The sequence below is a fragment of the Taeniopygia guttata genome, chromosome 11, assembly GCF_048771995.1.
Source record: "Taeniopygia guttata chromosome 11, bTaeGut7.mat, whole genome shotgun sequence".
NCBI classification, from domain to species: domain Eukaryota; kingdom Metazoa; phylum Chordata; class Aves; order Passeriformes; family Estrildidae; genus Taeniopygia; species Taeniopygia guttata.
Genome location: NC_133036.1, coordinates 12,192,743 through 12,219,365, shown reverse-complemented (window position 1 = coordinate 12,219,365; position 26,623 = coordinate 12,192,743). Strand labels below are relative to the sequence as shown.

Here is a 26,623-nt window from a genome sequence, read left to right as displayed (position 1 = left end):
ACCTCCTTGGTCTGTCATCCATATTGAAGACAGAGGCAAAGAATGCATTACACATTTCTTCCTTGTCCATGTCCCTGTTTGTCGGGTGATCATCCTTATCCTGGAATAGGTGATTGTTATTTCTACATTGCTTTTTTGCCATTAATACAGCCAAAAAAAATCCTTTTATTGTGCCCCACATTTGTGGCATCTTCAACTCCAGCTGAGTCTTGGCTGCAAATTTTTTCTCTTAGTAGTGGGCAGCAAGTCTGTCTTCTTCCCATCTCATATGACCTTGCTTCCATTGGGCACACACCTTCATTTTCATCTTCTTTCCAAGAGAGGATCCCTGTTCAGCCAAGCCAGCCAAATGCCTTGTACCCCTGACTTCTGACATTTAGGAATTGCTGGCTCCCGTGCCCTTAGGAGGTGATGTTTAAGAAGAAGGAGGAGGAAGTAAAGGTTTCACACAAGCTCCTCAGAATGGATGGCTTCAGCAGTGGAGGCGAGTTTAGAGGCCGCTCCCTGCCCCTTGTTGCTGCTGCTTCGCGTGGCAGGGCTGAGCACGGCGCTGCTGCTGGGCCGTGGCACTGTGGCAGCGCTGCAGGGGACGTGGCATGCCATTAGCGGGGTGTCACCTGGGGCTGAGGGTGCTGGAAACCTGCATCTGCTCTTAGGGGTTGCCTGAGATAAGCCAGGCCGTTCCCTGGCAGAGGAATGAGCAGTGCCAGCTCCTCAGCCTGCCCGGCTCCATTGAGTGCTGGGACTGGCCTGTAACCACAGCCAGGGGTTAGCCCCGAGCGGGACAGGTGACAGTGCCTGTGCCCTAGCTGTTGGCTAATACTGCTGCTCTGACACAGGAGCAGGCAATTACTGCATTTGAGTCCTGAAATAGCAGACACAAAATCTCAGCTGTTGTGGATACAGAGCTGCCTGCATTAGCCACAGTCCCTCTGCCCACCTGTGGGACATGGCAGTCTGCTGGGAAGCTGTGTCCATGGGTAGGGCTTTGGGCTGTTGATGTAAGTTCCGTAAGTTTATATAAAAACGCTCAGCTCTGTGGCCCCATTTCTTCAAGTCCCCAAATTGCCAGCCATGATCATTGCGTATTTCCAGGTGCTGCCAGGGCCTCCCTGTTAATTGGTTTATGGGGGTAATTTTGCAGCACCTGGGAATTTTGGTATTTCTCAAGCTCATGTCCTGTGTCATGGGATACCAATGCTCCTACCTCATTCCTGCTGTGATCTCTCCAGTCCTCAGCAGTTGAACTCTATGTCATGTCCAGTGCAGTTTACAGAGTGATCCACCTTCACCTGCAGTGCTCACGCACACCCACACCATTGCCTTTGGAAAATAATTACTGCACAGAGACCGATCCTGTTAGATTAAGACAAATTAAGAATCTAATATATAGGTTTGCTGTCAGGCTCCCAGGGTCAGGGGTCGATACAGTATATTGCAGGGAGGCTATAGGTTACCCCTGCCCGAATATTTTATCATAATAAACCAAATGGGGACAAAACACCCAGCAGCAGCCCATAAATCTATTAGCAGTGAACTGTCAATGTCCCACATACCCGGGTAATTTGTTAATTCAGAGCTGGGGCTCTTTTTTCGCTAGACCTTGTAAACTCCTTTTTCAAACATCAATAAGCCATCTGCTTTGACTTGTTAATCAAACGACTTTATTCAGTCCAAAGCAATTTTTTCCTAATAAAAACAGAGTATTTATCTCCATGGCTATAATAGAGGATTGTTTTCAACTGTTCACTTATAGTTAAGAAGCACATTTAGTTTGGATTGATTTCCAATGCTTCGGTCATATCTTGTCACTTCCCATTTCTTACTCACAGCATCTCAGTTTAGCTCCCTAGCAGGGAAAACAACCTGCCCCAGTCAGTGCTGGGAGTGGCACTAGGGGAGCTGTAACCAGCAGCAAAAAGGTCATGGAAATCAAACTTTAAAGAGCTGAACACATCCTTGTCAGCTCTTGGGCTGCTCCCACCTTTTCCCAGTCTTTTCCTGCAGCTGCACCTGTCTGGTTCCCACCTCCTCCCAAGCTAGGCCAGGATTCCACCTGGGACATCTTCCCCAGGTGCCCTGTTCCCTTGCTGCGGATCTTGCCAAGGCTCTCGAGCAAAATCTTGGCATAGTCCGCTCCAGTTTCTTCACTGGTAGCAGCTGGTGGTGCGGGGTACTGTGGTGGCTGGACATGCGGCTGTGGTGGGCTCTTGGGGCTGTGGTGGGTGGGCTCTTGGGGCTGTGGTGGGTGGGAACCGGGCTGTGGTGGTCCGATACGGGGCTGTTGTGGTCTCTCAATGCCTACGGCCCCCCAGAGCACAGGCTGCCTGGCACAGCCACGGCCACGGGCATGGTGGTGTATGTCACATTCTTTCCTGCTCTCCAAAGCACAGGGAAGGTGGGGGGAGATCCATTAGGATGCTATTTCTGAAGGATGCAATTCCACGGTGCAGCGCAGAGGGGGAGATGCTGGGCAGAGGACCTGGGGGATGCATTAGGGAAGGAAAGCGCGTGTTCAGCCTGGCTGATTGTTCTTCTCCAGCCGTTTGTCACATCTGCAGCAGGAGAGGTTGAGCTCTAGCAGCCGCAGTACTCGCCCAGCTCGTGCAGCTGAATGAGGGCCAGCACCAGCCCATCCCAAGCCTGTCCCCTGCAGGGGGACAGTGCTGTCCCGGAGCCCTCACGGCCAGCAGCACGACGGGCCACGCTTCACGGTGCTCACAGGACTCATGGAGCCATCTGCTGTGTCCCTGGCGTCCACCCTGGCTGGAGTGCGTGTTCCTGACCGCTGGCCGTGACACGCAGGCTGGGATCCTTCCAGGGGACCCAGGGGCACTGGGGTGGGACAGGCAGGAGGAGCGGCCACGAGAGCGCTGTGCTCCCGTGGTGCTGCAATGGGGCTGTGCCAGGACACATCGTGGCAATACTCATCACTCAGGCACGTGGGGAGGGCTGTCCCCGGCCCACTGGAGCATGCCAGGCCACAGTGTCCACCTGTGCAGAAACTGCCCGGCTCTCCCCTGCAGCCGCTTCAAGGAGCCAGGGGAAACCCTCTGCCAGCACAGTCTGATCCTAACCAGATTCTGCCCTTGTCAAACACCCGCTTTAGACTGAGGAGTTGCAGATCTTCTGCCTGAAGCATCCCTAGCAAACACCTTTCCCTACAGACAAAGAGTGAGCCTTGTGAGCAGAAAGCAGAGTCACAGCTCCCCCATGGGTGCAGACCCCTGGCGCCCACGCCCTGCCCTGGGTGTCCTGCTCCGCGCTGCCAGGACATCAGCGGGGCCATCGGGCACTCCGGACTGGCCTTTCCCAGGTGCTCTCACACGGGGCTGCTGCCCAGCCCGAGTGCCCCTTGCCACGTGCGCCTGAGCCCGGCTGCAAGGGCGCTGCTAAAGGGGGTCCCCGAATGGCCGAGGGGCACTACTGCCGCACCGGGGGCAGCACGGGCTGGCGCAGCAACACAGCGGGGTCAGGCTGTGTCCCAGCCCCGGTGTGGCTGGCCGCATGTGCTCAGATCACCGCATCCAAGGCCCCAAGGCCGCAGCCCGCTCTCACCGGGATGTGGAATCAGCAGCCCCCAGCCCCGTCCGAGCCCCCATGGGGGGAAGGGGCAGAGAAACAAAGTCATTTATATAATGTATCTCCCCGCTGAGCTCCTAATGGCTGGTGCTTTTGTTCTGCAGTGGCTGCCTGGCTGTGATGGGCAGGAAGCCGCAGTCTCCCTTTGTTCCACGGCCTTATTCAGCAATTTAGATCCATCATAAAAATCAAATATGCATGTTGCAATCGCCTTGCGTAAAACAGCTTCAATTTTCGCCTTTCTTTAATTGAACTCCATGGGAGAAAGAGGCAGGGCTGGGGAGCAAGGGGCAGCAGGAGAAGCGCTTTGTGTTTTTGTTCAGCGGGCTGTGAAAATGGGTAGTAATGAAAATACAGAATTTTTATCTTTGCCTCATTATTAAAAAAAAAAAAAAAGGACAGAAATCCTTGATAAGGCCTCCCTGGTAGCGGACAGTAGGGGAGCAGCCTTCTTTTCCCCGCGTTGTGGGGATGACAGGCTCAGCGGGGCTGGGGGATAAGGGATGGCCCTCAGCCTTGTGGCAGGGACTGGTGATACAGCTGGCAGCTCCATGCTGCCATAACACACAAGGCTGAGCTGACACACCATGGTTCTGCTCCTTTTATCCTTCCAGAATGCCAAGGTGCTCTTCTGTTGCTGAGAGCAAACACGTATCCTCAAGCATTCTGCCAGCACCTCCCTGCGCTGCTCCCCGGGGGCTGCTGGGCACAGGTCCCTGGCGCTGGGTGAGGGCTGAGCGCTGAGCCCGTCCTGCAGAGGCTGAGGCATTGCTGCGGAGAAGTGCCAGAGTTGTTTTCCCTTCACTCACTCCACACTCTCCCCACAGCCCCACAGTGTGAGAGGGTGACTGCCAGGGACAGAGCCAGAGCCCGGCTTTGGAGCGTGCTGGCAGGAGAGTGTGCACACAGGTTTCCTTCTTGCCTCCACCCCTCTGTGAGATGGGGAGCTCCTGGGAGCAACTTCTGCCAGCAGAGCATGTAGAGCTGCTTTGCCTTGTGCTGTCCCCGCAGGAAGGTCCCGAAGTGGTCAGGGGAGCCCACTGGTGTGTGCCAGCAACCTTTCTGTGCCACAGTGAACCTACCCTGGTGTAGAGGACCTTTGCAGGTGTCCTCCCAGAAGCTGTCTGCCTGCCCAGAGCCAAGTCTCAGCCTCACAAGGCTCGGAAAGAATGGCGCAAGGCAATCCATGGTCTCAGTCCTGTGTTTGTCCCCTGGGCACTCCCTGACCATGGACACACAGAGGAACCCCTTCCAGCTCACTGGGGCATGGCAGGGCCGAGGGACACATGGCAGGGCTGGTCATGTCCCGTGTCCCTCTCCCCCACTGTGTGCGCTGATCGTGGTGCTGCTGGAGCAGGAGGGACACAGTGTCACACGATCAGTACCGAACTGCTGATTAAAAAAGAACTGTCACCGCTCCGCCAAAACACTGGGCATTCCTCACACACATCAACCTGACTATGGTGGGGGGGACAGAGGCTTTGCCTTCTCTCTGCCCTGATAATAATTTTCTGACAATTCTGATTTGGCACTGATTTTCCCCGCCCTCCCAGTGTGCCCATCTCTGTGCTGTGTGCTCTGTGCTCGGCTGTGGTAGGGGCCAACCCCACTGACCCACTGCTGAAGCCACAAGTTGTGCTGGGTTGGCACCAGTGGCTTGGGGAGGGTGGAAGCACTGGGACAGGAGGGTGTGGGTACTGCACACATGCACGTGTGTGCATGTGCATGCCTCTGTGTGTGCAGGTGTGTACCCAGCATGGCCAGCAGTGGTTTGGCTGAGAACCCCCTCCCCCATGCTGAGAAAAGACCCTTTTTTGCTGTGACAATTCAATATAATTGAAAGTTTGCTTAGGAAAGAGAGTCTTTTTAACAGAACATGCTCACAGCCGAATCGATATGAATTATACGGCACAGAAGATGCCTAGGGTATTAAAACATTAATTAAGTAACATCATGCTCCCATCTAACCAAGAGCACAATACCATTTATAGGTACCGCTGTCTGCTCTCTGGGGCAGTGCGAAGTCTCTGCTCTATCACCGCAGAGGCTGTGGGAGACCTGGAGATCCTTTGGCTGTGGCTCCTTCCCAGCTCAGGCAGGCGCCGACCCTTGGGATGGCACAGTGGGCACAGCCAGGTGTCCCCTGCCCTGTGGCCCTGTCTGGAAGGGGCCCCGTGACTGCACGGCTGTCTCTCGTTTCTGTGGTGCTGCTGCCCTGCTGCCACCTGTGTCCTGCTGGTGGCTTGGGGTGATAGCTGGGTCCTGCTGGGGACAAGCCCCCAGAGCCAGCCCCACATAATCTGGCCAAGGGGTCATGACCTCGACTTGTGGAAGGTGCCAGCAGCTCAGTACTGACCTGCCTGGGAGCCAAGCAGCCCAGGCAGCAGCGGCTGGATTAGCTGACATCAGCCCAGGGACTAACACACCGATTCCGCAAAACACCAAAATAGAAAGTCATTGGAGTGAAATCAGTGTCTTCACCACATCCCTTCTGGCAGAGCGTTAATTAAAATGACTCTCTAGTGCTTTAGATCATCAGGTGTACCTTGTTAACGAGCTTGGAACAGAGAACCAGCTCCACACTGGAGTTTAAGCACTCATGGAGTTAACCCTTCCCCACTGCTGGCACAGCCTGGCCTGGTGGCAATTTCCAGCACATCCAACTGTGCTAAGGATGTCTCAGCAGCCTTTCAGTGTCCTTCAGCATTGGGCATGGGACCCTGCCTGGGTCAGCGGGGGCCTGGCCACAGGGGTGGTGTTGCTGCAGCCGCTGCACTGCCTGGGATGAGTTCCCGGGGGTCTGCCGGGTCCCTCCAGCTGGAAACATAGCTCCAAACCCATCGGCCAGGCAGGTCCTGCTATGGTTGTATAAATATGCATTTTTTGGCCTGTAAGAGTGCACTAGTGGGAGCTGAATCTCTTTGAGATGATGGCAATGAAAGGTCATTAAAAATCACTCCCAGCCTTCTCTTACCAGAATCACAGCATGGAAAAACCTTTTTATTCCTGTCAGAGGTTTGCACAATTCCCATGGATGGGCTGCTCTGTGCAAGATGCTGCGCAGAGGTTTTTAGTTTGCAGCTTGTGCAGTTACACGAGGCCATTTACACCTTCCTGAACATAACAAGGCACTTCCTCAAGTGTGGCTGTTTTACAGTGGAATTCAACCCAAGAAAAAATAGCAATGTTATATAATAAACTTACAAAGCGGCTGGTCTAGGAACAGGAGAGATGTTAATGCAGCACAGGGCAAACACCAGCAGCAGGAGGGTCACATTGGCCACCCTGTCACTGCCGCAGTCTTGTCTGCCTGTTACAAAGGCAGGATGGAGTTTTCCTGTTAATAAAACCACAGCCAGCTGAGAGACAATCCAGATCCTCATCTGTTTAGGCTCATGCCAGAGGAACAGTGCCCAAGCCAGGGACAGGAGCGGGCAGCCTGGCCAGAAGAGAGTTGTAGGAGTCCTGAGCTGCAGTGTGTCTGGGTGCCCATGGGGCAGGGGGTCGCCTTTCGAGGCTGCTCCTGGGGCAGGGGCTGGGGCAGCTACGCCACAGCATCCAGAATCACGGGGACCTTGGTGATTTTGACACACTTACTTTGTAATTCAGGGCCTGTGGAGCCCAGGTCAGTCAGTAGGAATGTTAACCAAGGAATGCTCCACACGCCTGGGAGCTGTCGGATTTCCTCCCTGTGCCCTCTGCTCCACTGGAGACCCCGGAGCTCAGCCCTTCTCCCATGGAGGTGGGGGAAGCCCCTCGCTGTCCTGGCAACTGCACCAAGGACACCACCTGCAGTGGTGGCTGTAAATTATTTATCACTGTAGTTATAAATTAGAGATGAGCTGTGGTCCCTGTGACTTCTTTTGGATGTGGTCCCCGTTAGCAGATTTCAAGTCGTTTCTGCTGCAAGGGGCAATTTTTGGCAAGAGAACTGTGTACTAAACACTCAGCAGTTCCTCTGGGTTCCCTCCCTGCTGCACAGGGAGTGCAATGAGTTGCCACTTACCTACTTACTTGCATCTTCTTTTGATTTATCAGCAGAAACAGATGTGATTTTTTTGGTTCACAGGTTTCAAGATGGACCATCAAGACATTGCACTTTCCCTTGAACCATTCACTACAGAACATGCCCAGAATCCTTTTGCAGTTATTTAATACAATTAAATGCACTTTTAATGTCCTTTTCACACACAGAGCATCCCAAAGCTGCAGTACGGACGGCGCTGCTTGGCTCATTGCTTCCACTGGGAGGGGATCCACAGCATCAGCCCGGGCACTGCGGCCCTGCTGGGAGGGGCAGGACGTGTGTGTGCTGGCGTGGGCACGCCAGCGGCGCACGAGGACACGCGTGTGCGGCACGAGGCTCTGCGGCAGCGCCCGTGCCCTGCTGAGCCACGCCACGTGGCACACACCCACCCGACGCAGACCCAGCACCGCACACGCGGGACATTGACACTAGAGCTTTTGCTCATTTTCTTTTAATGTATCACAATGAGCAGGAAACATACGTGATGAAATAGTTCCAAAGGAGTATATTCAATTACCATCTACAGTCAACTCAACTATGACAACAAAGTCTTTTGTGACAAGTTTTTTAAAGTTTTGAAAGTTCCATCTGGTTTGTTTCTGTCAGTCTCATGTATTTTGGTACAGTTCGAGATCAGCATTGTTACAGTAACAAAAAAGCTAACAAGACTACAGTATAGAAAAACACCAAGAACATCATTTTTGGTTTCACTTGCTCTAGTTTTTGTACATTGCAAAGGCTGTTCATAACCCTCTTCACCTCATTTATGCTTTCTGTTCTACCGAAACTCGCCCCCCCAAAATAAAACCAAAAAAATAGTCAAAGTTTTGTTTCACAGTGGGCAGTATCAGTGCCAACCAACCGACCAACCAACAATCAAGCGACCGACCGACTGACCAACCGCCCGACCAACCAACCCAACTTCTGCTTCTATTTAAAAGCTTTTATTTTTTTTTTTTTTAAAGCAAAATATATTTTGGTGAGCGTGCTGGCTGTGTCCACCCACCTTGTCCCCCACCAGCCCCAGGTGGCCCCGCACACCCCTGATGCTTCTCTTTATTCTCAATTGTATGAAACTTTGGCCATCTTCACCACTTAAAAAAGCTTTTTATTAAAAATAAAACAGAAACCCACTTAATGCTAAGTATGAAGTGTTTTCCTCGTGCCCAGCCTGGCCCTGCTCTGCCACTTGCTGGAAAGGCCACGCGTGGGCTGGGGGTGGCGCGAGGCTGGCGCTGGGGTCCCCGCACCGGCCCCGCGCAGCCCAACTGCAAGAGGAGGAGGAGGAGGCAACCTCGCACTGAAAGAGTCTCTAGAAACATTTAGAAAAAATACAAGGAAATGAATTTATAAAACCTTTTAGTGGATGGGAAGGAGGAGGGGGAAGGAGGAGAGAGAAATTGCACTATGACCAAGCAATATAATTAAAAAAACAAAACAAAACAAGACATAAAAAGGATTTCCAAAAGAGACCTTGCAGAATTGGACAGATAAAGCCTGTGTTAAACTGGAAACTGGCATCACAGAGAGAATCCAAAACAAAACAAACCAAAAAAATTTCTATATGATACAGACAGAGTAACATACAACAGTTAAATGGCAAAAAATATATATATATATATATTTCATAGAATTACAAACAAGATAAAATAATGAAAAAAAAACTGTACAACTTTAGAATTTAAAAAATGTTCATCTCAAACACAGGGAGAAATACAAGAACTTCTGTTAAAGAAAACAGTTTGTTAAAACAGCAAACGCTCCATGGGTACGTGGTTCTGTTTTTGACACCTTATGCTACAGCTGGGTCCCGGGAGGAACATCCGGTGGTTCGCGCTTTAGTATCAACTACTTAAAAAACAATTAAAAAAGGAATTTGCACTGTGCATTAGCCTAGTCAGAAATATGTACAACAGTTCAGGATCTAGTCTTTCATCAAACTAAAACCAAAACTCCATAAAAATATAAGTGTCCCGCTAGAAACCGAGCCCGCACTCCGACGCTCCAGTCTCTCACGGAGGTGGCGAGTGGCTTCGGCCCGGGGAGGAGCAGCCGGAGGCAGCGGGAGGAACCTGCGTTCACAGTCTTCGAAGTTCCCTTTTGAAGCAGGAGGAGGATGATGATGGTGGGCAGAAGGCTCTCGTGCTTTCGGGCAGAGGAAACACGGTGGAAAGAGGTTGTTTCTGTTGGCATTTGGTTATGGAAGGGAACAGCAAAGTATCTACGTCTCCAAAATCTACATTTTAGCAGCATAAAGTTTTCCTTTCAAAGTCTGGGCCAGTTGAGGTGCATGCGGGCTGGGGGGGCCGGGGGGCTCCGGGCCTCCCTGAGCCTGGCACCCGGTGCTGCCACGGGGAGATCTTGGAAAGAGAAACCTGCCTGGGGTGCACTGGGTGCTCACTAAGAGTTGTCTCTCTGCTTGCAGAAGAAGCACAGATAACAACCTGGGTACGTTTTTTTATTCTTTATTTAAACTTAGACTTGTTTGTTTAAATCAGAAACAAATTCTCAAGTAAAAAGAATCCTTTTTGCTCATTCTGCACCAGTGGTGAAGGGTATGTCTTTGGATTTTATTTAAAGCATGAATTTTCTTTAGAGAAAAAAATGTAACAAAACCTTTTTTTTTTTTTTTTCAAAAGAAGGAACAGAGTGCAGCCTAATTACACAAACAGAACTGATGCTCAGAGGTCAGGAACAGAGTCTTTGAAGCATTTACAAAATGAGTAAAGGAACAGGGGAAGAAAAAGGGAAGAAAAAAAGAGAAATGGAAAATGAGAATAAAATAAGTGCACAAGGGTAACAGACATAGGTAAATCGCATGTATATGCCTTAAAAAGTTTCAAACCCCCAACAAAAAATATTCTGCAAGGGATCCTACTGACCCCCAAAACCCTTTGAACTTCTTTCTTTAGTTTTTATAAAATAATTATGCAACCACCCTCTAAGAAATGAAGGTAGCGACCATAAGTGGAAGATTACAGGATGGGGACGGGGATAAAGGTACAAAGGGGAGAAAAGCTCAGGCGAGTCGATGGATCGCAATCTATCTGTCTAGGAATGAACAAGACAACATCAAATGAGAAGCCGTCAGCTGGACCATACAAAAGCTAAATGTACACAAAAGGGTTTTTTCTTTTAAATCTACCATACTGCTTCAGTTCATTTCCAATGCAACAATCTACTCAACACCAAAAATGGTCATATCTATCATAAATACAGAAAGTCAGTTGTTTTAAAACTTATTTTTTTAAGCTCCAAGTCCTCAACACTCTTTGTTGTGTTTTTTTTTTTTTTCTGAAAAGTGGGAGTGCTTAACTTTTCCCCTTGGAATTGGCTTCAGCAGAAAAAGCTACCCTTAAAATCCCCGAAAAGCTAAAGCAGTTCACATTGTTTTTCTCTTGAATACTTTCTGCCCATTTTAAATTAACAAACCCCCCCCCCCCCCCAAAAAACCAAAAAACAACAACAACAAAAAAATCATTTTCTGGAACAAAACCAAACCAAAAACAAAAGCCCCAAAACAAACGAGAGAAATTATATATATATATGTGTATATATATATATATATATATATATACATATATATATACACATATATATATAAAACAATGATTCTGAAAACAGAACAAAGTGTGAGCGATTGACCTGAGAATAAAAAGACATTACATTTCTTTTTTCTTTTAGCAAGCCATTGGTATCTGAATGCTAAGATAGCAAGAAATTTAAAACTGTCTCCAGGTGGGCTGCTTTCCCATACAGCGCTGCCGGGCTCTGCTGTGCTATCAACGGGGGATCAGACGGGGCAATGTACAGGGGTGCGAGCTCCGCAGGCGCGAGGAGGCAGCACGGCCTTCATCTCCCAGACCAACAGTACCTTCCAGAGGACAAATGTAACAGATTTCTTTTTTTTTTTTTTAATATTTTAAAGTTTTATTTTATTAAAAGGAAAGGAAAAAAGAAATGTAAAACCCACCGGCATCGTTATATGGGAAAACAACCCACGCTTTTTCTTTTTTTCTTTTCTCTTTTTTTGGTTAGAAGCTTTGGAATTGCAGTTAGTCTATTTTTGAAATTGGTTTGTTATTAACTTTTTTTTTATTTAAATTCATTTTCATTGTTCATCTTCAAAGCTTACAATCTGAAGGTGTCCATTCCTATGCTAGCTAGACCACTGTCCTTAGGGCAGCCGGGGTCCTGGGGCCCCTCCGCCGGGCTCGCCGGTCCATCTGACTTTTGGCTAAGATCCGTGTCAGACTCCTCCGAATAGTCGTCTGTTGGCATCGAGGGCTGAACCCCTGAGGTGCTGCATGAACTTGAGGTAACCGTTGACGATGAGGAGAGAGGAGGGAAGGGCGGCGGCCCGGGCGGGGCTGCCGGGGGCCAGGGCTGCCGGGCGGCGTGGGGGGAAGCCGGGGCGGGCCGGGGCGGGGGGCTGTCGTTTGAGTGAGCGGCCGGCTGCGAGGTAGATGCGGTGCTGGGGTCGGGGGGGCAGGCAGAGTGAGGTAATAGACTGGGGTGCTCTTTGGCGTTTCTTGCTGCTCTTGTGATTGTTCGGTGTTTGTGCGGGGCTGACTCGAGATGCTGACTGAGGGCCTCGTCCCCACACACCGTGCTCTCGCACGCCACGCACTGGTACGAGCCGCTGCCCTGGCCGCTGCCCGTGGGCACGTGAAGCACCATCTCATGCAGGTTCGCCACGGACTGCCCGAAGAAGCAGAGGGACTTCAGGTGGTCGCTGGCCGCCTCCTGGTCGCCGAAGCACGCCTGGCACTTGCGGCAGACCAGCTTGTACTGCACCTTTGGGACAATGAAAGGGTCGCAGAGCGAGTCCGCACCCTTGCCTTCCGCTTCAGGCTCTTCTTGGGGTTTGGGCAGGAGGGGGGACACCTCGCGGGGTGCGTTCTTCTGCTCTTCTTGCTTGGGGGGTTCTTTGGCAGGGTCTTTGTCCGGGGTGGCAGCCCCCGTGGGGACGGGGGTTTGGCTTCCTTTGGGCTGCTGCGGTTTCTGCTGCTGCTGCTGCTGCTGCTGTTGCTGCTGCTGCTGCTGCTGCTGCTGTCGCTGCTGCTGCTGCAATGCCTCCTGCAGACTCTGCTGGTATTGCTGGTACTGCTGCAGCAGTGAGCCAGGAGACAGCCCCAGCAGCGCCTGTGACAGTGCAGGGCTGTAGGGGAACAGCCCCTCCATCCCATACATGGGCTGCAGGTACCCGCTCTGCAGGGCGCCAGGGATCTGTGGGGCGTAGTAGGGGGAAAAGCCGGGGACAAAGTAAGGAAGGAACTGGCTGGTCAGCAAGGTGGTGGGGTCCGAATTCAGGGCGGCCTGCAGCGCCTGGAGCTGGGCAGGCTCCACCGCGTACTCCATGGTGGGCAACGGGGCCGCCAGGGTGCCTGCCGGTGCCTCCCCCTTTTCCTTCTTGGGCCCCGGCAGGGTGTCCCCCTTCCCCTTGGGTGCCTTCTCCTTCTCTTTTGCCTTCTCGTTCTCCTTCTCCTTGCGCTGTGCGGGGGGTGGCTGCTGCGGCTGCGGCTGCGGGGTCGTGGCTGGCGGCTGCTGCGGGGCCATGGCCGCCGTGGCTTGTGCTGGGGTGGGTGAGCTCAGTGCGGCTGGGGGCTGCTTATTTGGTAATCCAGAGGTGGGGAGGCCGGGTGAAGGGACGCTTGTGCTGGGCAGGCCCATCAGGTTGGGTTTGGGAGAAGTTAAAGCTGCAAGAGGGAGAGAGAGAGGTGAAAAGTCACTTTGTGCTGGACAGGCAACAAGCATGAGGAGGGTGACCTCAGACCACCCCATGACCTGGACCTCCATCTCCTGTGTATGAGGGCAGCCACCGGCCTGAGCTGATGCCACAGCACAGGTCAGAGAGCCCATCCCTGCTGCCACTACCCCTGGAAAATGGCTCCAGTCCCACTCCACAGGCCCCGCATGGTGGGGACATGACCCCTCAGCCCCCACCGCCTTGGCCGCACTGCCCAGTGGCACTGACCCCGTGATGGGTGATGGGGACACTCCCAGCACCCAAGGTGCCCAGCACACCTGATATTTTCCTGGCTTCTCAGAATTCCCAAATGATTAACACTCGTGTCAGCATCTGCTCTAACAGGTCCTTGGGCCAAAGCACTCCAGTGGCACTTGTAGGAATCTTCACAGACTGGGAAGCCCCGGTCATGGCAACTGGAGACTGAACAGGTGAAACCTAATTTATTTTGTCCTTATTAAGCTGATGTTCATGAATCCACAAACCTTTGAAGCAACTTCCTTCCTTTTTTCCTTCCTTCCTTCCTTCCTTCCTTCCTTCCTTCCTTCCTTCCTTCCTTCCTTCCTTCCTTCCTTCCTTCCTTCCTTATTTCCCTCCCTCCCTCCTTTCCTTCCTCCCTCCTTTCCTCCCTCCTGTCCATCCATCCTTCCCTCTAATGCCAGGGGCTCTGGATGCTCAGCTTCTGAGCAATTCCAGAGTTTATGTGGTGTTCAGACATCTCCCCTGGGCATAGGCACCATGTTTTGGGTGGAATTAAAAGTGTAGTGATGCTTGCTCATTAAGGAGATAGATTAATGGTGGAATGTGAAGCTTGTCCTTCTTCCTGACAAGAGGAACAGCCACTAACAACACTGTCCTTGGTGCCAATTTCTGCTCTCACAGTGGCTGGGAGTGAGAGGAGTGTGGCTCCTGGAGTCACCTCCATTAGTCCTGGCTGCTGCAGCTGGCAAATATGCTGCTGAAGAGGAACGTTTTTCTTGGCAACTTCTATGATGCCATTTGGGAGAAAAAAAAACCAAAACAAAGCTCCAATATCCTGCTGGCACAGCCCTGTACACTTCCCAGCTCCTGAGCAGGAACCTGCTGTAAAGCCCACGAGCAAAACCCAACCAGTCTGTCACAGAGCCCCACCACTGCGGTGGGACTCCTCAGAGACCAGCCCGGGCAGAACTGGAGGCGTGGTGAATTTTATTTCAGGTTGTACTGCCAAGGAGCTGCAGAGGACCTCAAGGAGGGTGGCTGCAGCTGGGAGGGTTCAGCCACGGCTGATCCAAACCCTTCTGAAACCCGTGTCTGCTCCTGACGGGGTGCTGGGACAAGAATGACTTGTGACAACAGGACAGGTATGGAATGAGGCTCCAGTAGTGGCCCTGGAGATCTCGGATAAGGGCATGCTATATGTGGACACCACTGAAATGGATGTTTCCTAGCTGAACAGCCCTGAGAGGTTCAAGTCAAGGAGCAGAGGTAATTCACAGTGTTCCTGGATGCATGGCCTTATCTGCTCTGACAGGACTGGAGCTGCCATGGCCTGACCTTTGGAGCTTTATCTAAAGGCCACAAACAGACTGTTTGACTTTCTAAACAGTTCAGTCCTGTCTAGGCAGTCACTGACAGCATTTAAGATTCATCAGATGCAGTCTCCCTGGGACACATCCTGGGCTTTGGAGAAAAATAAAAGCAACAATATGGACTGAAGTGCAAAAAGGTAATTTTAGTTTTTGTTATAAACTCAGGGCACTAAGCAAATAGTGCAGCAGAGCAACCTGTGATGGGCTGATGATATGATTTGCCAAAGAGATGCTTCTGGCCGAGTGCTCTGAAAAAAGATCTGTGGTGAGAAGGGTGACATGCAAAACCACATGTGCAGGGGCCCTTCAGGCACATAATGAAACACGGCCTTTGGATCACATTTTTTAGGTCACTGCTGGTCACTGAGCTGCACTTTCCACTGCCAGTGTTTGTTACATGGCTTAGACTTTCCACCTATCCATGAGGTACAAAAGAAAGAAGCATTCTCTAAAGATGAAGTCCAGTATCTGAGATTAGGCCACCCGAAGAATAATGAAAAATTTCATTTTTATGTAGCATTGTTAAGAAAAATCTTATTAAAATACAAATTAGATTTGTCCCACAACTACACCATTTTTTGCTGAGGACGTGCTTTCAGGTGTCATACCCAGCCATTACTCAAAACTGATCCTCAGCTGCACTGGGATTTGTCCCAAAGGTCACCTCAGGGACACATAAAGATGCTCTGGGCATCTGTCACCAGTGCTACCACGCACACCACACCTTTCCCTAGAAACAGTTTGGATTTCTAGGGAAATCCAGACTGGGATGGCACCACATAAACGGAATGTCAAAAGGAATAATGAACAGTTTATTCAGCACATTAGTCCTTTTGTTCCATTGGATAAATCTTCTATATTCCACTTCCTTGAAGGAGCTTCAGGATTTCTACACAGGGATATGCAGCATGTCTAGACATTGCTCTACTTCAGACTTTGCTATAAAGCTTCCTGAGTCCAGGAATTAGATAAAATACTACTGCTTTTTTGCTGTAAAGTCAACATGCTAAACAGACAGGCCACGAATCCTGTTATCAGTGATTCCCGAGGGAACAACTCCTTGTGCTAGGCACGTGCCAAGTGGAGGTGTGCCTGAGCAGGGTAACACCCGTACCCACCTGTGTTGGATGGAGTGAAGCCAGGTAAGGATGGGCTGTTGAGGCCTGGGAGCAGGACTGGAGGGATGCCCTGTAGCGCTGGATATGCAGCAGGAAGGTTCAGAGCTTGCAGGGGCGTGTTGTCAAACATGCCTTGCTGTTGAGCTGCCAGACCAAGAACCTCGTTGGCTTTTTTGATTCGGTCCAGCTCCTGCTGAGCCATCAACTGACGTACAGTAGCTGGGTCAAAATACTCCTTTTCCTTATCCAACTGACTTCCAATAGTTTCTTTAACTTTGGAGATATGCTGCTGAGAGAAGATATGGTCACGTACAGACAGCCGAGCGCTGTACTTGATGCCACACAAAGTGCACTCTGTTTTGGGTCCCTCATAACTTGTTTGGTTTATACCAAAATGCTTGGCCATGCTGAGTTTTGATTTCTTCTCTTTTGCCCTCGCATTCTGGAACCAGACCTGAACAACTCTCTTTGGCAGTCCAATGTCATTGCCCAGGACCTCACACTCCAGCATGGTCGGTGTCCTGTAGTCATTAAAGCATGACTTCAGAACCTTGAGCTGGAGATTAGTCATCTGAGTGCGAAAGCGTTTCTGCCCAGGCCGGTCCCCGCTTTCACCAGACTTGCTGGCTGAACCACTTGCACCAGGGCTGGGCGAGCAGGGGTCTGCAAGGCTGGAGGTCTCACTGTAGTCCACGGTACCTTCATTGTCGTACTCTTTGCTGTAGAAGCTGGGAGCTGGGCTGACCAGACCAGAAGACAGACGATCTTCATATTCAGACATTGCTATCATGGCTGCTTTAGTCAGACCTTCGCTGGGTCCTGATGTGGATTTGGTTTCGGTTGCAATCCCTGTTGCACTGTCGTTGTCTGCGTTGCCTTCGTCTCCTGTGGTAGTGTCTGTGATTGCAGTATTGACAGAAGAGCAGTCATCGTTGTCCAACTTTGTCTGGTCGAAGTTCAGATTGACTGAGGACATGGAGGGACTCTCAAAGTCTTCAACCCCTTCCACCTTGATGGAAGATGGACTCAGCAGGGTTCTAGGTGACAGTTCCATACTCTTGTTCACCGGGGAGAGGGGAACGCTCTGTCCGTCGCTGCTAGTTGGTGGCATGTGGGAGAAGCTGGCTCCATCAAAGATGTCTCCTTTCATCTGGAGCCCCCCGTCGCAGTCTAGAAGCATCGCAGACAGCGTCAGGTTGTACCCAGCTCGCTTGGCCTCGTGCCAGTGACGGGATCGGATATGAGCTTCCAGAGCTGTCTTTGCTTTAAAGAGAGCTCGGCAGAAGGGACACCGTCTGTGGGCCTGGGCAGGCCCCACAGCTCTGAACTGCCCCTTCCTCTCTCGTGCACGGGTGTTCTGGAACCAAACCTGTACCACACGCTTCTTCAAGCCCACTTCATGTGCAATGTGATCCAGCATCTTCCGTGTGGGATTGGAGTCAAGCAAGTACTTCTGGTACAGGATTTCTAGCTGCTCAGGGGTAATGGTTGTCCTTAAACGCTTATCCCTTTGGGGTTCTTCTCCCCCAGTGCCACTGTCATTCTCTCCAGGGCTTGCACTGGCCTTTTCCTCCAGCTTTCTCTTCAGCGTGTTCATGGTGGATGTTGGAGTTGATGGTGAGGTGGCTGAGCTTGCTGGAATCTGTGGTAACGTTCCAGACAGCAGCTGGCTTGCCAGTAGTGGATTACTGGGATCAAAAAGCATGAATGGCATATCCAGTGTTCTGTCCAGGAATGGGGGGTGGATAAACTGGTTCTGTGCACTCAGGAAATGGAGCTGCTGATGCTCTTGCCAATGCTCAAAAGAAGGAAATGCCAGTTTACACTGGTCACACTGGTATGGGATTAGCTGAGGAGGTAGGTTTGCCAGCTGCTGAGGGGTGGATGTGTGAATGGGTTTGAGGGAGAGGTGTGAGAGCTGAGATGGGCTTGGACTTGACTGTGACAAGGAGCACTGAGGGGGCTGAGGAGGAGGTGGCTGTTGCAGCGAAGAGGGGGAGGATAACTGTGAAATCTTTTGGTGTGCTGAACTTGTCTTTTGTTCTCCTTGGTCCTGTTGCTGCTGAGGCTCTTGCTTTGGTTGCACTTGCTTCTCTTGGGTTTGGTTTTGCTGTGTACTTGGAGGTTCAGACTGCTTTGGTTTCTCATCTGTAGCTTCTGCTTTAGAACTAAAGGTGGAGGAATCATCTGTCTCTGCCGTGATCTGCAGAAGAGCTGAGGAGGTCGCATTGGCTGAAGATGTAGGTGTGCTGTAAGCTTGTGAGGGCATCGGGGTGCTGCAGGAGGAACTGGTTGGAGTCAAGAGCTCTATTGCATCCATAGAGTCTTCGTTCTGGCTATCATCCTGTCCATCCTCATCCTCATCTTTGTAACAAAGCTTTTTCTGGTGTTTAATGAGATCAAAAATGCGCTGAAAGACCAGACTGCACTTTTTGCACTGGTAGTTCAAGTTGCTTGTTCTAATGTACCTGTCATTTGTTAGCTCCCGTCGCTCCCCGTCTTTGCCTTCTCCCTGATTCTCATAGTTTTTCCTAGCTTTCTGACGGGCATTCTGAAACCACACCACTATAACACGTGTTGGGAGGTTCAGCAAGTTAGAAAGCTGCTCAAATTCATCATCCTTTGGGTAAGCATTGGCATCAAAGAAGTCTTGCAGGACTCTGAGTTGGTAGTCAGTAAAACGTGTCCGAGAGGACCGCTTGCTTCCCCAGTACTCCTGCTTTTGAGGCTCTGGAGAAGGAGGCCGTGAGTCTATCTTCAGCTCCTCCAGGCTGGTAATGGGAGGGTTGCTGAAGTTGTATGGGGAGTCCTTGTTGCGTTGGCGCTCCTTGAACAGGGTGTTTCTGAACCAGTGCTTGATCACTTTCTGGGGCAATCCAGATTTGTCTGCCATCTCTTTGATCTGTTCCTCACTGGGGGAATTGTTAATGTCAAAATACTGACGAAGGACTCTGAGCTGGTCATCGGTGATCCGTGTGCGTGGCCTCTTGTTCTGCTGCTGCTGGAGAAGGCTGGGGTTGAGCTGATGCTGGTACAACTGGGCCAAGTCGGCGGGCAGGGGGTCTACGGGGCCCAGCTGAGGCGGCAGCTGCGCCGGTAACGTCTGCAGGGGCATGGTTTGCATCATGAGTGGTGAGAAGATGGGGAGCTCCATGGGCATGGAGAGCTGGGTGAGAGGCACAGATGGCTGGGCCGGTGCGATAGTGGGAGAGGTGATGGGTGGGGCAGAAGTGGCGATGGCAGGAGCGGCAGCTGGCTGAGGAGGGGCTGCAGGGAGCGGAGGCGGCGGCGGCGGCGGCGGCGGGGGCTCTGGGGTCTGCGGCCGCAGCGGGTACAGTTTGTCGTAGTGTTCTCTGTATTGTTTGGCAAATCTCTCTAACTGCTTAAAGGGAAAGTAATGTTGGTGAACGTGCTCTTGGTGGCTCTTCAGGATGAGGATGTTTGAGAAGAATTTGCCACATGTATCGCACTCCAGCTTTTCCAAGTTCTCACCTTGCTCTGTCTTCCCATTTTTCTTCTGCCCCTTCTGCTTGTTCTCGTTGTACTGAATGACGAGCTCAAAGCCAAAGTTTTCCAGCAAGGCTTTGGTGGCGTTGCCCCTTGCATCGGAAGCAATCCGTGGAGGCAGTATGGAGGGCTCTGAACTGCTGCCTGGCACAAAGTCCTTCTTCTCTTTGGGCTTTAAGTTATCAGGAAGAGACTCCTTCAGTGTTACGTTATTGTCTCCCCTCTCTGCGCTTTCCCTTTCCCGTGGGGTTTCTTTATCTTTCTCCTTCACTATAGATTTATTCTTCTTCTCTGGGTGCTGGCTCTGCTGTAATAGGACGGAGTGGGGTTGTGACAAGGACAGCTGACCTTGCTGCTGCTGCAAGAGCTGTGGATGGCTCTGCTGAGGGAGCTGAACTTGTGCCTTCAGGTCCTCCAGCAAACTTGGACCCGTCCCAGTCAATGTCAGTGCACCACTAGTGACAGGCAAGCTGACTTCTGGATTGAGCTGGAACTCAGCACTGGGGATGTAGAATGGGAATAGAAGATGCTGCTGCTGCTGCAGCTGCAGAAGGGTCTCAGTGGTCATTGGAAAGTGCGGCAAAAGTGCTGGGTTGAAGAGCTGGGACTGCAGGAGAGCAGCTTGCTGCTGCAGCTCCTGCTGCAGGTGGGCCTGGACCTGTGCCTGTGCCAAGGTTTGAGCTTGTTGCTGCTGCTGCTGCTGCTGCTGCTGCTGCTGCTGCTGCTGCTGCTGCTGCTGCTGCCTGGATGCAATCATGTCTGCCAGCTTCTTGCGGTTCACTTCTTTGGGCTCTGCAGGGGAGATGTTAGTGCTTACAGCATTACCCAAGGGAGGAATTCCCACACTGTCACTGGAGACCTGGTTGAGTAGGCTGGGAATGGGAGTGGTGCCTGAAGTGCTCGTGCTGGTGGTTGCAAAGGCATTGCTGTTGCTGGCACTCACAGGGCTCGGTGTGGACGAGCCCAGGGAGAGGCTGCTGCTGCTGCTGCTGTTGCCAGCTCCGTTGCTGCTGCCGCCAGCCGCCTCCAGCTTGGCCGCGCGAGCCTTGGTCTGGTGCAGGACAGACCTCATGTGGATCTCCAGAGTCGAGCTCTGGCTGTAGGCCACGTTGCAGGTGTTACACTTGAAAGGTTTGTTGTCTGGGCTGCTGGTAGGCTCAGGTTGCCCAGTTGCAGACTCTTGGAGGGCTCGTTTCAGTTTATGCAGATGAGAAACGGAATTGTAATGTACCAGGAGAATGTTCTTCTGTGTGAAGGACTCCTTGCAGACTGTGCACTTGTATGGGCGAGATGGATCTAGAAATTTCTCCATAGTGAAGTTAGGGCCCTTCCTGAAGGGTAAGGCCCTTTTTGGTTCTGAGCCAGAGTCCTCTTGCACCGACCCCGAATCGCTGCCTGTTGGGCTCTGCTTATCTTCCAGGTCGCTCTCTTCTTCCTTATCTTCCTCAACTATTATTGTGTGGTCCTCAGCAAGTGAGGGGTCACCCATAGCAAGGAGGTCCCCGTTGACCAAGAGACCACCGTACAGCTGCTGAATGTCAGCCTCACTCAGCTCCAGGTGGCTGGTTTCCAGGTGCTTCTTCAGGGCCTGGAAGGTGCGGAAGCTGCGCTGGCAGAGGCAGCACATGGTGGCTGCCCGGATGACGTGGTACTGGGAGTGGAGCTGCAGCTTCTCAATGGTTTTGAAGGCCAGGCTGCACTGGTTGCAGCGGTACTTGTAGACGTGGCGGTCAGAGACCGGCAGCTGAGGCCGCTTGGCATGGACGTCGTTGAAGTGTGTCTGCAGGGCTGCTGAGCTCTTGAACACCTGGCTGCAGCCCTTCTTCCAGCACAGGAAGCCAGAGTCCTCCCGGGCAGCGCTCGGATCAGCTGGAGTGGGCTTGGGGTCTCCGCTGTGCTCTGCGCTGTCTGATGACAAAAGGGTCTTCCCCACATCCTCAGAGATCTCTGTGAGAACAGAATTAGAGCAAAGCCAAAAGTTACAACAGCACACCATGGTAGATCAACACCCTCTTTCAGTCCTGAATACTCTGTGATTTTTGATCTCCAACACGACAAGTATTTCTAACATTTCTTCTCTATCCTCATTCATTTGTTTCAATACCAGCCCATTAACCTCATCACGGCCCATTGCATAAACCTACACAATTTACTTCCTTGCTCACTTTGAATATCTGGAAATTATTCACACACACACATCCCTTAGTGTATTTGTCACCTTCAACTCTCCCTTTCAAGCAAAAGCCATTCAGCCACCTCTGTCTTCACTGCTCCTTTTTGATGTCCCACCTATTTTCGAAAAAGAAGGCTCATCAAACTGAACAGAGTATTTGAGTCTAGGTCCCATCAAAGAGAGGATTAACAGGAATGAAACTGGTCCCTGACCAGGTGATGGAGCTGGGGGAGTGGTGGGACAGTGGATCTCATTGACCTGCACTCACCAGACTGCTTCCCCTCCCGCTCCTCTGTGCCTGAGTTCCCATCTTTCTCTGGAGCAGCTGCTGGAAGGAACATGCTGCTGGGCATCATCACCTCAGGGGTTGTCACCTAGAGACAGGGGGAAAGGACAGGGAGAGGAAAAACACAAGGAAATATTTTAAACATCTCCAGTCGTAAAACTAGATATCAGTATTGTGAAGTCAGAGACATCGTTTTTCCCAGCTCACTGAAGACTTCGTATTTATTAGACAAAGCTCAAATCAGTCAAAAGTGTTTCTACAGTTACATTCTGGACATAATTAGCAGTGCACACTTGAAGAATAATCTTATTATTAATATTTTTCCTTTATGTGGAATTCAGACTTTGATCACTGACAATGTTTTGTCATGGGCTGTGAAACTTCTTGTGCAACCAATTAGGTAGATAAGTTGAAAGGCCCACCTTAAGCTGCTGAAAACATAATAAGGCCCCTAATTAAATCATACCTAGTAAAGTACACTGTAATCTTGAACCAGGGAGCATTGCAGCACTGTTTTCAAAGTGTATCGATGCAGGGAAAGGAGGGGCATGAGAAAGAAAAGTACAAATAAGGAGAGAGGTGACAAAGGAAAGGATGAATAAGAAAGGACTAAAGAGGAAGCAAATTGTGAAATTTTGGTAACCCTTTCCTTGCTCTGACTGATGCATTCCCTTTGCTCCTCTTCAAGTATTTGGCTAGATCCTGCACCATCACAACCAGTGCAGTGCTGGGACACCACTGCTTCTACAGAGCTGGAGAATGTGCATGGCTCAGCTGGAGAGGCTCTTTGGAAGAGCCAGATGTGCACACTCATCCTGTTCTGAAAAACTGTTTCTTTGGACATACCAGGTCACAAACCATCTCACCAGCAGCCTGCACGTGGCTGGCATCAGATGCAGGACAATGAATATCCTTTTGAATATCTGGGGACAATGTCTCACACTGCTGGAACATTATCTCACAGCACCAGGACAGACAGACCTGTGTCACTGTCACCATCCCTGTGTCTTCCAGCACAGGGCTTCCAGTGCTGGTCAGTGCCTGTGGCAAGCAAAGACTCCTCTGCAGCTGCCCACGGCGCCTTGCTGACACCCATGGAGCGTTCCCCTTTCACCAGGTGCTCCTGGCGATGCCTGTGGTGCTCCTGCTCCCAGCCTCCCACTGCTGGGAAGGTGAGGCACAACCGAACACTGCCATTCAGGGGTAAGGCAAAAGAAGCCTCTCCATCCTTCTGCTGAATATGGAGAGGACATCTGAACCCTGGATTTCAGGGGAGAGAGAATGTGTGTGGCCACTGCATCCCATGTACCTGGCTTTCTGCACAGCCAAGGACCACAAGGCTCTGAGTGAACTGCAGGACACAGGAGCACACCTGTGGTAAAGCTCATGGAAAATCTCAGGATGAAATGGTGGCACAGAAGTGGCTGCAGAGCTGTGACCTGAGCTGTGAGGGACACAGAGCACCCTCCCTTTCCTGGGCCAGCCACTGCATGGCAGTGAGTGCCAGGTCCCATGGAGCAGCAGAAAAGGCTGCTGACATACCCCAGGAGGGGAGCTGAATGCACCAAACTCATTCCACCTTCTACTCTAAACAGAAGCATTGGATGGCTGTGGGTGGGTGGTTGGTTGGTAGACGTGAAAGGTCAGAGTAATTTCCAGTAGCTGGGCTTGGAGGATGGGGATGAGCATGGACACTGAGAAAGTGAGGCAAGAAGAAACCGTCCCTCTCAGCTCTAGCAGCAGGAAGAGCCTGCTTTCCTAGGATCTTTAGAAATTATGAAAAATGAATCATGAGAAATTAAAAAAAACCCCAACAGAGTAGAAAAAGAATAAAATTATCTAACACCTCAGCTGCACATCATTATAGAGCTGTGGCTTTTCATAGGCATTACAGTACGGCAGCCGTCCCCACCACCACGCTCAGTACGACGGATCAGTAATTGTTTTCATACACTTTAATTAGAAAAACTCAGATGGCTATGAATAATAATGGAAAAGAGAGACTTTTGCACTTGAAAGGTTGAAGTCAATCAAGTGTGAATGACGGCAAAAAAGAAAAAAAAAAGACACCAATTCATCAGGCCTCTGTTGTCTCGCCGCGTCTTTAATCATAATTCCTGATTGGGATTCAAGAAGGCAGTAAGCAGCGGTTCTTTGTCTGCCTTCACCTTCCGTCAATTAACTCTCCCCGAAATATAATCATCAACCTCACATGCTCCTCTGCATCTTAATCTGGGTCTCCAAACCTGTAAGTCCTGCCCTATATGTGTTTAAGTAATTACCTTTATCTACCTGCATCTCCACAGCCACCATTCCTTCCCTTCCTTCCATCCTCCCTCCACCACAGGGAAAAAAAAAAAAGGAAAAAAAGGAAGAAAAAAAAAAAAAAAAAAGGCTGTGGTACATTAAATTGCTACAGGCACAAAATTCCCAAAGGCAAACAGAAAAAAAGCTTGGAAAAAACTGGAGGGAACTAGAAATTCTAGGTATGGATGTGGGAACTGTGGTAGTGCAGCTGTGGGCTGGCCCTGGGGATCAAACTACTGGAAAGAAGGCACCGGTCAGCAACTGGACTTGCTCTAGTCCTTGGCTCCATCCAGGCAACTCCTGTCCCTTTCCTGTATCACGATCCAGGGCAGGACCTTCTGTCCTTTCATCCCCATGGACCAGCCCTGAGCAGGTGGCAAAGATATGAGTGAAAATGAGCTGCACATCCCAAATCACTCTGCACTGACATGGAATTCCAGACTGTCTTTTTTTGAAGCGTTTGTCCTTTTACACTGCAAAAACAACTGAGGACATCTCACTTCTCTGGACCTGCAGAATTCGCCTTATGCTGAGGCTGCTTTTTGTACAATCTGAGTGGGGGAATGATGGGACAGGAAGGTGTAGTGGCCCACGGCTCCCCAGCACCCGGCAGGTGTGACAGGAGCGGCGCTCAGCGAGACAGCATTTTGTACTGCAGATGTATTTCATGGCAGTGACTGCTCCAGGGATTGCAGGGAGCGTGTTCATCTGGAGCACAGCCGTGTTAGTGCGTGTGGCTGTCAAACGCTCTCCTCCTCCCTCTCACCTGCAGATACCCGGTGTGTCATCCTGGCATCCCTCCTCAGCGTGGCAACTCCCCCTCCTCAGTTCCTGTCTACCTGTTTCAATGGCTCCAACAGTGTTTCACAACAGCAACATGTCAGTCAGTGTGAGCCACCACTAAAACACAACCCTCAACTGCGAGTTCAACAAATGTGGTTTGTCTCCTCCCTTCCCTTCTGTTCATGCCTGTTCTTTTCTATCCAACACCAAACCCTACCCCTGTGTGGCAGCAGCTACCGTCTCCTGGCCCACAGGTCACCAGCAGAGCTCACTGCAGCATGGCACCTCTGCTCGATCACCCCAGATCCTGTGCACAGCCTGAGCTCCATCCCCTGCAGCTCCAACTGCTAAGGTCCCTCTAAGTTCTCCTCTTGCTACCACAAAGAAGGTCCTTACAGGATGGAAAGCTGCTGGACAAGCGTCTCTGCTTCCAAGAACCCCGCCTTTGGGGTCCCTTCAGCAGATGAAATGTCCTTATGATGATGAGATCCATGGAGAGGCAGGAGCACCCCACTTTAGTGGCCATTTCTATGGACGCAGTGGCCCGGCACACTGTTACAGAGGACCTGAGGGCTGATGGGTCAGGTCTCCTGCCTCCCTGCCCCACCAGTATGCACACACCCTGACACCTACAGACCTGTCACCCCTCTGCAGAACAACCAGTGGCCCCACTCCTCACTGGTGACAACCTCCAGCCTCAACACGTGGCTCTGGCCACCACTGGATCTACTGATTTCTGACACCCAACTGCAGAGCTGCTTGTGTGCAGGGCTGGAGGCTCAGAGCCCAACAGCCATCAATATAACACCTGCGTATTGCTGACATGTCCAAACAATTACTCCTGGCTGGTGTGAGCAGCCAGCTCCTCTCACACTGCACCTGCCTGTGCTGATTCCATGGACACCAAACGAGGGGATGGTTGCCCTGAATACACCCCAAAATGCTGAAATCATGTAGCTCTGAAAAGACAACCTCTAGAAGAGGTCTGAGGAGATACATCACTGTCCCCATGTCTATGAAACCAGGGGAATTACAGACGGGAGGGAAGGTTCCCCACCAGACAAAGGAGGTAATTTCCATTACAAAGAGAGAGAGAGAGGGTGCTGGAGTGAAAAGCTTCATTAGACTCTGAGAGGCAAAGTGATGGCAGTATACCAAGGTCACTTCTAATTTAGACCATCTAATTGGCAAACATGGCTCCAAATGGCTATCATCTCACAGGGCTCAGAATTAATGAAGCCCGATTATTTTCATTACCTTCATCCGAGATGGAGAATGAGACACAGAGTGAGAGGGAAAGGGGGGAGAGGGAGGGGGCGAAAAGGAGGGAGAGAGAAAAATTGAGTGACAGCAGAAGGGAGAGAGCAATAAGAAAAGACAATGGGAAAGAGGGTAAAAATGTAAAGATAGCAGGAGGGGGAAGTGAGATGGCAGGGATGGGCAGGAATGACTCCTGGAGCAAGTGAGAAAAGAAAAAGATGGAAAGATGACTGGAACACTGGGAAGATGCCCTGAACTGA

General features: G+C 51.0%; 1 protein-coding gene across 9 annotated transcripts in view; it reads right to left on the bottom strand.

Annotated features, from left to right (window-relative positions):
• Positions 1-8,044: 8,044 nt before the first annotated feature.
• ZFHX3 (zinc finger homeobox 3) overlaps positions 8,045-26,623 on the bottom strand; it is a 386,661-nt gene continuing 368,082 nt past the window's right edge. For all 9 annotated transcript variants that reach the window (XM_072934462.1, XM_072934467.1, XM_072934465.1 and 6 more), the window contains 3 exons: positions 21,996-22,101; positions 16,048-21,501; positions 8,045-13,308 (listed from right to left, as the gene is read on the bottom strand). In XM_072934462.1, coding sequence (XP_072790563.1) covers positions 11,741-13,308; positions 16,048-21,501; positions 21,996-22,101 — 7,128 coding nt within the window. In that variant the 3' untranslated portion in view covers positions 8,045-11,740. The remainder of the gene's footprint in view (positions 13,309-16,047; positions 21,502-21,995; positions 22,102-26,623) is intronic.